Source organism: Fusarium oxysporum, chromosome 2 (assembly GCF_000149955.1).
Source record: "Fusarium oxysporum f. sp. lycopersici 4287 chromosome 2, whole genome shotgun sequence".
Classification (NCBI taxonomy): Eukaryota; Fungi; Ascomycota; class Sordariomycetes; order Hypocreales; family Nectriaceae; genus Fusarium; species Fusarium oxysporum.
Window position 1 is genome coordinate 3,239,188 of NC_030987.1, and position 12,136 is coordinate 3,251,323.

The 12,136-nt window shown below is 49.0% G+C and overlaps 3 protein-coding genes across 6 annotated transcripts; 1 reads left to right on the forward strand and 2 right to left on the reverse strand.

Moving 5' to 3' along the window:
• Positions 1-686: 686 nt before the first annotated feature.
• On the forward strand, positions 687-7,039 carry FOXG_08364 (uncharacterized protein). 2 transcript variants are annotated; one of them, XM_018387261.1, is made up of 3 exons: positions 687-2,238; positions 2,352-6,711; positions 6,768-7,039. In XM_018387261.1, exons 1-3 carry the CDS (start codon positions 2,006-2,008, stop codon positions 6,843-6,845), a joined length of 4,671 nt encoding a protein of 1,556 aa, XP_018245099.1. In that variant the 5' UTR covers positions 687-2,005; the 3' UTR covers positions 6,846-7,039. The 2 variants fall into 2 exon arrangements, with proteins under 2 accessions (XP_018245099.1, XP_018245100.1); XM_018387262.1 differs by having other exon boundaries at positions 687-6,711.
• On the reverse strand, positions 7,019-9,625 carry FOXG_08365 (uncharacterized protein). Of its 3 annotated transcripts, none has more exons than XM_018387264.1 (4): positions 9,222-9,625; positions 8,709-9,146; positions 8,226-8,637; positions 7,021-8,175 (listed from the first exon to the last, which is right to left on the reverse strand). In XM_018387264.1, exons 2-4 carry the CDS (start codon positions 8,710-8,712, stop codon positions 7,851-7,853), a joined length of 741 nt encoding a protein of 246 aa, XP_018245102.1. In that variant the 5' UTR covers positions 8,713-9,146; positions 9,222-9,625; the 3' UTR covers positions 7,021-7,850. The 3 variants fall into 3 exon arrangements, with proteins under 3 accessions (XP_018245101.1, XP_018245102.1, XP_018245103.1); XM_018387265.1 differs by having other exon boundaries at positions 7,146-8,175; positions 8,709-8,984; positions 9,222-9,605; XM_018387263.1 differs by having other exon boundaries at positions 7,019-8,175; positions 8,709-9,625.
• Positions 9,626-11,539: 1,914 nt separating this feature from the next.
• FOXG_08366 (uncharacterized protein) lies at positions 11,540-12,129 on the reverse strand (the record flags this gene model as incomplete). Its single annotated transcript, XM_018387266.1, has 1 exon — positions 11,540-12,129. One exon carries the CDS (start codon positions 12,127-12,129, stop codon positions 11,752-11,754), a length of 378 nt encoding a protein of 125 aa, XP_018245104.1. The 3' UTR covers positions 11,540-11,751.
• Between the last annotated feature and the right edge of the window lie 7 nt (positions 12,130-12,136).

Below are 12,136 nucleotides of genomic sequence, written 5' to 3' on the forward strand. Positions count from 1 at the left end.
AAGTTTTTTACAAGACAATAAATACGGTGGGATGATACAAATTTTGGGTTCAATTAGGGATGAACTACTGGTGCCAAAATGAAGCATCCTTTGATACTCCATAAACTTCGTGGCTTCTACCAAACCATGCTCTCCGAATGGCTTCAGGGTAAGCTACCTACCTATTTTTGGCAATTGTCGATCTTGGAGAAGGATCAACAGGGAAGGTCTCCAACTCTCCACGGATCCATATGAGTGGAGGCATAAACCATTATTGCTCGCATCAGACCAGACCAAGAAGTTCGTCGTATACAATCAGATCATCACTGAATTCTCTCAATCTGACTGCATGACTCGGCACTTGGCTTTAGGTTAAGCGGTCAACCTGTCAGTCAATTACAGAAACCAATCGAAGACATTTTCTAACTATCAATGTCCATCGACTAACAAAAAAACTCTGCTTGAGCCTCTGCTGATCAAGGCGCAACAGCTCCGAGCTTTGCCCTAGAGGAAACGAACTCCAAGGATCCCCCCGCCATGTATGTTGAGATGACGGGGGCGCTAGGACCCATGGAGATGAGAAATTTGGGGGATGGGGGAAAATTGGATTGCACTTCAATGACGTAGTAACTGCGTAAAAGCAAGTTTGCATGTGAATTTGACTCAATTGTAAGTACTCGAGTTATTCCCAACAAACTACTGTAAAATGCTCTTCTTTGCTGGTAAAACCTTCAGAGTCCAGTATATACAGAGCCTACCGTCGATTTAAAGACCGCCAATCAATTTCCTATAAAGAACAAGAGCCGCACACGGAAGCTCCCCCTCACCCTCCCTCTTTATGCCTTGCGAAGCTTCCCCTGGAAGCGCCATGATGAATTGACTCGGAGACGTACAAAACTAGGCCAACTCCGTACAAGGCACGGCTTGCACTCGTATTCTGTTGTATCATTATCGAGAACCTCTTGAAGCTAAGCCAGGAACATCGTGGCCCGGTACCTTGTTTGCTTCAGCTTCGACGCGACTAACAAAAGCCAATTGCTCCCCCATTGGCCATGAGTGATTTGTTGTTGGCTGACAACTGCTACCCCTCCACGCATAGGATAGAGCTGCTGCAGTCTCTTGAAGCTACTGGGAACAATATCTTGGAATTAACAACCCGGCACTCCCGGACAACCAACCTGGTTCCCCGTCTTGACCGCCAAAGACAACATCCAAGGTTTGGTTGTACAAAGCTGATATGACTGTATCTAACGGACTCGACCAGAAGCTATGGGATGTGATAGAGTAGGATTCTGACCTATAGTACTTTCATTGTGCGGTAGCTCACTCAACCTGAGTGTGTATGTATGTATGTACTAAATAAGGCACTTGTTGAGCTGTCCAAATTCGGTTACATGAAAATGACTTGATCGAGGAGCTGTTTGTTTTTGCTTTTTCTTCTTCCCTTCTCTTCTTTCTTCTCTTTGGTGTAGACGAAATATTTCTTCCTCGTTCCTGCCCTCTTGTCTCTTCCTCTCACTCATGCCCTTCACCTCATCAACCCCCAAGCTCAATCTCTCACCCTTCTTTCCAAAAACATCGTCCAGTATTGGCTTCTACCTTAAATATTCCTAGACACCCTTTTCTTCTCCCTTTCAACCCTTTTTAGGCCTATGCCGTAGGCTGATTCAGGCCTATCCCCCTCTTCCTCCCACCATCACCTTATCTTTGGGAAATCATCCCTCCTGTCGCTCGCTCAGGTCGTCGATCCCGCTCGATATCCCAGATCCAAGATCCCTGAACCGAACCGACGAGCCCACTAAAACGACCCAAGCAGCGTCTTTGGAGCTCACTGACCACGGAGCACCCCACTAAGTTAACTTGCCTACTGCGGACGCGAACCGTTAGCTATCGATCATAGCTCCACTGCGACAGGCACGTTGCGTAGTGCAACAGCGCTTCCTTGGCTACCAGTTTCAGTGTCTGACCGAGCTGTGCTTTTGTCGTTTCGCGGGGCACGAAGCGCCCGCTCTTCTCTTCTCTCATCATGAGTCCACCGCACACCATGACATCCAACGAGGTTTATTTGCTGCCGCTCAACGATGATGGCTCACCTCAGGTGCAAGGTGAATACATCTATCTCGCGCCCAGGTCTCACGAGCCTGTGACGGTTCGTTTTGCCATTGAGGGCACCTCGTCCATCTGCCGTCATGGCAGCCTTTGGGTCAACATCCCTGCCCAAGGTGATGAGTTTCGCCGCGATCATTTTCGCGAGTTCAAGTAAGCTTTGGCTCTCATTTTGACCCAATTGATCACTTTTGAGGCAGTTTGAAGCGTCCCAACGCTGTAACAAGCACACGCAACTCCGTGTAACTAACACAGTCGTTTTACAGACTTACACCCGATTTCAATCGAACTCTCGAAATCTCTATTCCCATTTACCAACCTGGTGCCTATGCCTTCTACACTACCTACGCTGAGCTGCCCGACCTCAAGAAGGAGCTAGAAAATAGCTCTGAACAGAAGGAGAACCTCAATAAGACTCCCCTGTACTATATCGATGTTGCGCCTAGACTTAAACTTGACGGCCGGCCATTGCCGTTGCCTGCCTTGTCAATCTTCTCCGTCATTAGCAAGTTCATGGGTAAATACCCCAATGACTGGGAGCGTCACCTTCACGGTATTAGCGATCGCGGCTACAACATGATCCATTTTACTCCTCTTCAGGTGCGCGGAGTGTCCAACTCCCCATACAGTTTGTATGACCAGCTCGGCTGGGACCCTGCTTGTTTTCCAGCAGGAGAAGAGGATGTGCAGAAGATGGTGGACAGCCTAGAACGTAACCATTCTTTGCTGAGTTTGACTGACATTGTGCTTAACCACACCGCAAACAACACAAAATGGCTTGAGGAGCATCCCGAAGCAGGCTACAATTTGATCACAGCACCCTGGCTCGAGTCTGCTTATCAACTAGACACAAGTCTCTTGGAGTTGAGCGACAACCTGGCAAAGTTGGGACTACCCACTGTTGTCAAGTCTACCGATGATTTGCTACTCATCATGAATGCGATCAAGACCGAGGTCCTTGCCAAAATCAGGCTATGGGAATACTATGCGGTGGATGTAGATCGAGATGCCGACGAGGCAGTCAAAGTCTTCTCTCAAGGAAAGAAATACATCTCTGAGGACGCTTCAGATTTCGAGAAGAAGTTGGAGAGCGCCAAATCTGCATCGATCAAGGACCAAGTCGAGTTCTTCAGGGAGTTTGGGTTAACAGGCACCGACCGAATGGGTGAGCGCTTTCGAAGGCGTGTCAAGCCTGACGTAGCTGCTAGCTTTTTGGCTTCGTCCGTGGGTTCTTCCGATGAGAAGGCAGCCAGGGCCAAGATTGTCGAGATCTTGGAGGTTCTCAACGTGGACTACTACAAAGAGTATGATGCTGAAGTGGATGACATTCTTCAGCAAATTTTCAACAGGATCAAGTATGTTCGACTTGATGACCACGGTCCCAAGCTTGGCGAGATCAACAAGGAGAACCCCCTAATTGAGCCTTACTTCACTCGACTCCCCAAAAATGAGACAACATCCAAGCTCAAGCCCGAAGAGATGGCTTTGGTCAACAATGGATGGGTTTGGGGCGGTAATGCTCTGGTCGATAACGCTGGCCCTGAATCCAGGGTGTACCTTCGCCGAGAGGTAATTGTCTGGGGTGACTGTGTCAAGTTACGATACGGCTCAGGCCCCGAAGACAACCCTTGGTTGTGGGAGCATATGACCAAGTATGCTCGCACACTGGCCAAATACTTTGCCGGTCTCCGTATCGATAACTGTCACTCAACTCCCATTCACGTGGCTGAGCACATTCTTGACGAGGCTCGCCGGGTGCGACCTGACTTGTATGTTGTGGCCGAATTGTTTACAGGCTCTGAAGAGATGGACTACGTTTTTGTGAAGCGCCTTGGTCTCAGCTCTCTTATTCGTGAAGCCATGCAGGCATGGAGCACGGGTGAGCTTAGCCGACTGGTTCACAGACACGGAGGCCGACCTATTGGAAGCTTTGAGGTCGATGAAGTTTCCAAGTCGGATGTTCGCACCCCATCGAGTAGCCCGACCAGACTCAAGAACGGCGAGACGAATGGGCATGTATCACATTCAAGAGAGATTATTCGCACGATCAAGCCAAGCCCAGTGCATGCTCTATTCATGGACTGCACTCATGACAACGAAACACCGGCACAGAAGCGTGATGCCCGTGATACTCTTCCCAACGCTGCTCTTGTATGCATGTGCTCCAGCGCTACTGGAAGTGTTATGGGATACGATGAAATCTATCCAAAGCTTGTCGACCTTGTCAACGAGACCCGGCTCTACACATCTGCCTCGTCTGGAACGAAGCCTATTAAGATTGGAGGCGGCGAGGAGGGAATTGGCGGCGTCAAGAAGCTGCTTAACCAAATACACACTTTGATGGGCAAGGATGGATACGACGAGACTCACATCCATCACGAAGACCAGTACATTACTGTTCACCGAGTGCATCCTGAATCTCGCAAGGGTTACTTCCTCATTGCACATACAGCTTTCCCAGGCTACGGCAATGGCAACGGTGATTTTAGCCCTGTTCATCTCACTGGAACCAAAGCTCGACACCTGGGTAGCTGGATGCTCGAGGTTGACGCTGGTGAGGAGGCGACGCAACAAGTGCTCGGGGACAAGAAGTTCCTGCGCGGCTTGCCTAGCCGAGTTAAGGATGTACCCGGCATCCGCATGGAAATCAATGGCGACGACACTACCATCACTGTGCGCGACAAGTTCCCTCCTGGAAGCATCGCCCTGTTCGAGACCTGGATCCCCGCTGCTGAGCATTCGTCTGGCTTGGACAACTATGTCACCTCAGGGTCCAAGGCTGCCTGGAATGAGCTCAGTCTGACAGACCTCAACTTCTTGATGTATCGATGTGAAGCTGAAGAGAGGGCCGAAAGCGATGGTCGAGATGGTGTCTACGATATTCCTGGACATGGAAAGCTTGTCTATGCTGGTCTCCAAGGATGGTGGAGTCTTCTCAAGAACATCATCAAGGACAACAACCTGGCCCACCCACTGTGCCAGAACTTACGTGATGGTGAATGGGCTCTGGACTACATTATTGCAAGACTGCAGCGAATCAGTGCCACCCCAGGTAACGAGGCACTTGCCCAACCCTTGAGATGGCTAGAGGAGCGATTCGATGCCATCCGAAAGATCCCCAGTTTCCTGCTCCCTCGTTACTTTGGTCTTGTCCTGCGTACTGCTTACATGGCAAGCTGGGACAGATCTCTCGAGCTCATGAACTCCAGCGTCCGAGATGGGCAATGGTTTTTGCAAAGCCTGGCCATGGTCAGTGTTCAACAAGTTGGATATGTCAAGTCAGCGTCCTTGTGGCCTTTCAAGTTGGTTCCTTCTCTGGCTGCTGGTCTTCCTCACTTCGCTGTTGAATGGGCCCGATGCTGGGGCCGAGACGTGTTTATCGCTCTTCGTGGACTTCTTATCGGTACTGGCCGTTTTGACGACGCCAGAGAACACATCCTTGCCTTTGCCAGTGTATTGAAGCATGGCATGATCCCCAACCTTCTCAGCAGTGGCGATGCTCCAAGGTACAACTCTCGAGACTCCATCTGGTTCTTCCTTCAGTGCATTCAGGATTATACACGTTTTGCCCCAGAGGGACTTGATATCCTCAAGGCCAAGGTCAAGCGTCGTTTCCTGCCTTACGATGACACATGGTTCCCCACCAACGATGAGAGGGCATACTCGAAGGAGAGCACCATTGAGGAGGTTATCCAGGAAGCACTCCAAAGACATGCTTCAGGCATGAAATACAGGGAAGCTAATGCCGGTCCCCAAATTGATGCCCAAATGAAGGATGAGGGTTTCAACCAGGAGATCAAGGTTGATTGGAGCAATGGAATCATCTTTGGCGGTAACCAGTTCAACTGTGGCACATGGATGGACAAGATGGGCGAGAGTGAACGCGCAGGATCCAAGGGAATCCCCGGAACTCCTCGTGATGGTGCTGCTATCGAGATCACTGGTATGCTGTACAGCACTCTCGATTGGCTCGCTGGGCTTCATGAGGATGGAAAATATGCCTATGCAGGCGTGGACAAATCCGAGGGTGGCTCTATCTCCTTGGCAGACTGGGCTGGTCTGCTCAAGGCCAACTTCGAGCGCTGCTACTATGTCCCCATTTCTCCCGAGGACGATTCCAAGTATGACGTCAACACGCCGATTGTGAACCGCCGAGGAATCTACAAAGATCTCTACAAGTCTGGCAAGGAGTATGAGGACTACCAGCTGCGTCCTAACTTTGCAATTGCCATGACTACTGCACCCGCTTTGTTCAACCCAGACCATGCCATGCATGCTCTGTGTGTTGCCGATGAGGCCCTTCGGGGACCCCAAGGAATGGCGACTCTGGACCCTGCGGATCTGAACTACCGCCCTTACTACGTCAACAGTGAAGATAGTGACGATTTTGCTACAAGCAAGGGCCGTAACTACCACCAGGGACCCGAGTGGATCTGGCCTACTGGCTTCTTCCTCCGAGCCCTGCTCAAGTTTGATCTCAAGAGACGAACAACACCTGAGGGTCGCACTGAGGCGTTCCAGCAGGTTACCCGAAGACTGAGTGGGTGCAAGAAGATGATCCAGGAGAGCCCTTGGGCTGGTCTCCAAGAGCTGACGCAAAAGAACGGCGAATACTGCGCTGACTCTGTAAGTCGATTTTCTGAGTATGTGAACCCTTTGATCGTATACTAATCTCTATACAGAGTCCCACACAAGCTTGGTCGGCAGGATGCCTGATCGACTTATACATGGACGCTACTGAGGAACAGAATAAGGCATAGAGCCAATTTTTAAGAGGAGGAAGTGATGGTGGGACCTGAGGATTGGGCATGGGCTTGAATCACACATACAATACCACGCATTAACTACTACTATAGCATTCTCCTGATTAGGTTAATAACAAGCATCTTTAAGCGTTGTAGCATTAACTTTGAGCCAGAAGCCAAAATGAAAATTGTGCAGATTAGATTCTCCGATTTGTTGACATTGAGACGTTGCTCGGAAGACGTTACTGTTATGAGTAGAGCAACATTACACCAAGTTTACGGATCACAATGTATCGCACTAAGAAGAACTGGTAATCGCGAGTCGAAGATTTCGAGGGTGGTGAAATTGTAAATGCTGTATCAAGGATAGACTCCAAACCTCTTCCCATGCCCAGGAAGCTGTAGGTAATAAAGATGACCAAATAACTAACCAGAGAGTATTTCTGTTCTGGTCTAAATAGAACAAATAAACAGCTTCGTTTTCCCCCCCTCGCCTCGCGGCAGAGCCAACGTCACATTCCACCCACATGCTGGGAATGGAGGCGAGACTCGCTCCGTGGTAACAGCCACCACAAAAACGAAAACAGAAACAACCAATCAGGAGGATACGCCAACCCTCCTCGTCCTCCCAACGCCAGAATATACCTGAAATATGAACAAGAACGCCACGGGGGGCACAGCACGACTGGCAACCGACAAACACGTGAGTATTGGGCCACAAGAGATATTGCAGACGGCATCTTTCAACCATGCTTGAATAATCAAGTGTCTGCATGTATCTGTGGCTATTACCAAATGCATTCGTTTCCTCCTCTTTAAGTGCTGATGTAGCCCCCCTCACCAACTAAAAGTCATATGTTTTCGATAATATCGAATAGAGTAAGGCCGTTTAAATGAATAAATGCACGGTTTATATCGTAAGGCGAACAGAATGTCGAAGTGCTTTTAAACTCGGACATGGCAAGGAGAATCGTTATGAGATCGGAACTGGCGTTAACAAGATCGAGCATGGAGCGGGCATCATGTTCGGTCGCGGACGATCCATCGCTTCTTCTCCTTGGGCTTCTCCTCGACGGGAGCACCGGCGGCGGCACCCGGCAGCATCAGGCCGTGCGAGTTTCGGTTCGATTCATCGTCGTAGGGAAGACCTCCAGACTCTGAGGCCTCCATGCCGGGACCCCAGGATGGTCGAGATGCGGAGCCGGAGTGCTTCTGGCCGAGATGAGTCTGGCGGTCCTTCTTTCGCAAATAACGGCGACGCCAGATACAGGCGCCGATCCAAATGGCTGCGATGCCGACAACGAGAACAACAATCATGATAACCCATTGCCAATGGTTGGAGATCCTGATTCGGTTAGAACAATTCAAGGTGTTGTAAGTCAATCGTCAACATACCAATCACCACCTCCATCGTTAGATCCAGCTCTGCTACCAGCTGTTGATGAAGCATCGTCACCTGTCAAAGTCGTAGAGCCAGTTCCAGTTTTCTTTGTTGTTCCTCCATTTTGAGCAGTCGAAACGCTACACATGCTTCGGAACCAGCCAGCGATTGATGAAAGGCCCTTGGGATCCGCGGTACATGCGTCATCGCAGACGCCCGTAGTGGCGGTCGAGAAAGCGGCGACTCGTTGGTCGAGACAGAAACATTGCGTGTAGGCGGTTGGGCCGGCATCAGCGGCTACTTGAGGAGGAACACAGGCACCGTTGGCATCGTAGAGGGGACCGCAAGCGGCGGCGCAAGCGGGAAGGACCTTCTGGTTGTTGAAGGGAACGATGGTGGTGACGGGGGCTTCACCTCCTTGTTGGGCTGTTCAAGTTGAGTGTTAGTATGAGGGGATTTGCGAAATCGACCAGGATTGAAGTCGAAGGATGACGCACCCATTTTAACGAAAATTTAAGGTCAGTTAAGCCCAGTTCGGAGAGATCGATAGTCCAGGTCGTGATTTGAAGTCGAGATCGGTGTCAAAGGGAGAAAACGAGCGACGGGATCGTGAGGATAAAAGATACGATACAGACACAGACAGTAACGAGAGACGAGGATTAAGGTTGTGTTCAGTGGAACCGGGGGCGGGAAGTGTCCTTTGTATGTATGTGTGTATGTGAGGGAGGCAAGACAAGGCCTGGAGAGGTAGGTATGTACAGCGTAGAAGCGGCCTGGAAATGCTGTGTCTTTAGCCAAGGCTGGCTTGCGTTTGTGCAATACGCTATTGAAAGAGTCGTGTCGTCACCAAACCACTTTGAGTAGAGGGGAATAAACAAAGTCTGACTGTATCCAAGCCCAGCCTCTCTTCTTTGTCTTTTCCTTTCTTTTAGGGTCTGAAAGAGAACAATGAGATCAGACGGCACAGTAGGATTTGGTAGTTGGTCGAAAGAAGGATCGATTTCACTTACTGATCGATAATCGATGTTGATGAGATGGCTGGGAAGAGAGAGGAAGAGAGAGAAAAAAGAGTGGGTGGGAGCAAGTCACAGCAGTGAACAACAGCCTGCAGCCGGGGAAAAACTGGGTCACTATCTCACTGTAAGCGGCAGAGTCGGGCGACTTTGTAGCGGGACAAGACCAGGGCCAGGGGTGTTTTGGTGTTTTTTCTGGCAGCGGGTGCAAGGGAAGGGGGAGATGGGCCCGTTTGTCTTTGTCTTGTCTCGTCTCGTCTCTTTAGATGCGACGGTCTTGCCGAACTCGGAAATGGATTGGAATTGTGAGGAGATGACCCGATGATAACATTTGGAGGGGAATGCACAGTAAAATGAATGTCACCAAAGCATTCACCTGCTATATCAAATCTGGAGAAAACTGGAGGGAGGAAAATTCTTGGAATACAAACATAAACTTGCCGCGTAAGTCAACTCTGGGCACTGTCACTGGATGGTAGCAGCCGCCCAGCCCCAACCCCAACCCCAACCCATCGGTACGAGAACAAAAAAAGACCGCGCCGAGTGACTTGGGTCCCAGGTATCTACGGGAAGCCCGTATGCCATCTACATATTGGTGTCGGTACATGGATCCCATGTATCTTAGTTCAGGTATGGTTGTATCACGCGGTCGAATCCAGTGGCCTGGGCTTGGCGGGCTTGTCCAAAGACAACAAGAGAGTTTCTGTAATCATCGGTAACTGTATTTGTATTTGTACTTGTACTTGGATGCATAATGCGGAGAAGATGATTCTCACCAGAAACGCTATCTTGCATTGCATACATATAATGTCTGCCCCTTTTTGCGTCTCTTCTCTCTTTGTTTCTGGTTTTTCCGTCTTGTTTTGTTTACTTGGCCCTGTCTTCGTCCCTTACAGTAGAACAGGAAACGCCTGAGAGTGTCTCAGTTTCAGCACAACATTGATGAGAGCCCACAGTCTGTATCATCCATTATCATGGTCCGTATTAATGTTGAACTGTATGACTGTGCCACCTCGTACAACGACATTACCGTTACCGTCTGGCAGGCCTCTCGTCATCTCGTGTATAGGTAGACAAGCACAATCTAACCATTTCTGGTTGTATTATGAACTACTGTCCATAGCGGCAGAGGCCTCGAGAGCTGAACTTATTCCCGGGTGCCAAAATGAAGTCTATTAAGAGGCCTCTAAACCCGGGCTAGGCTACCTAAATCTTTTTGTCAGCTAGACCTGAGGTCCCAAGTTTTATTGACTTTCTTTCAGTGGGAGACTACGGTAAAAAAGAGCCGAAATCGTGCCCAGCCCAGGCCATTCAGCGGAGTTGCGTGCCTGAAATAGTGTTTCCCCACTGCTACCCTTCAGACGATTGGCTGGATTTTGGGTTTCTCCGTCATTGCAATTTCCGATGCGTGCGCCTCTTGTTCTCATGTTGCCCAACAAAGAAACCTCATGATAGAGATTTATCAGAAAACGGCAGGTCAATTGTGTTCTAGAGTGTTATCCCCTGCCGAGAACAAGATTCACCTGTATCTTACTTTTTGAACTGCGACTTTGAGATTTTGGTATGTGATTTACTGTCCCTTACCTCGACACCATCTTCATGATGTGATGTGGTACCCCGATACGAATACAGTAATACAACTTTAAATGCGCTCAAATACGAGAAATTCCATCCATCCTCAGCAGCCTCGATTTGGTGAGATAGGCCTTGAGTATCCATACTTGGCGGTTTATGCGTGCAATATCGACAGCCATGACGACGACAGTCAGCTCAGCCTCTAGCAGTCATTTGCAGTCAATGCTCGGCAGTCAAGCCATGATATAGCTTCCGCCCTATTCTTCAAGCCTTCCATTAGCTGCACCGTATTTTAACCGTCACATTGAGTTCATCATGCACACCACACCAAGCCATCGCCAACATATTGCCTAGACTAGAGTATCTTGGAACCTCATTTTTGGGCATGCCATTCATGTTGAGAAAATTGTGTTTTAGTTGACCGCTAGACTTGGTCATTCTATGATATTTATTGCTACAAAATGTATGTTAATGCCATATTTAAACCTAAAATCTCTATTCTTGACCATTCCCGACTTACAATGAACCATCCCATGACGTGCATTTACCCACAGTTTCAATCAAATCATGTGGTCACTAGCTTATTATTGCTTCTATCAGAGCATCTAGAAAAATAACAAACTGCTCAACATGTTCATCTAGCGTGTCAAAGTCTGGAATTTTACGTGACAGATCCTCCCTGTCAAAGAGGGTCTCTAACCTGTAACATATCAAAGTGGATGAATAATGTAAAACAATTGTCTCGGATTAATATCTTGGTCCACAATCTGATATCCTCAACATTCAATCTCTCTCCCAAACGTCTCCATCCTCCTCTAACATTTGACCCAGAGTAAAATATGGCACCATGAAACGCTAATCGTCACTACCAAAAGCCCCGGACTCCAGTTGATCGTGTTCTCCAACCTGGCTTCATCGAGCTTTTTCGCCTGGTTTGTAATCGCTGTGTCTATCATTTCTGGATGTTTTTGCCTTGGCCCTTTCCCTCCCCTTTGCCTTTGCTGCCAGGCTGATTCTCCCCTTCAGGCTCGTTGAGCTTTTCATCAAAGTCTTTAGATACTTCTTCCGGGCAAAGTCTTGGCTCGTGATCAGGTAATGCAATTAAAACGGGAGGCTCGTCCTTGCGCTTCTGATTTTTATAACGTTCCATTGCAGGCGATTCTGGTTGGCTTGATGCTGCCTGAGCATTGCCTCCTCCACCTGATGTGGTCTGCGTAGATGAATTTCCACTAGATCCAGATGGCTTCCCATTCGCCGGCTGAGAGGTTTCTCCTTTATTGCCAGCCCCATTCTTCTTTAGCTGATTAGCCTTCTTTGACTGATCAGGCATGATGAGA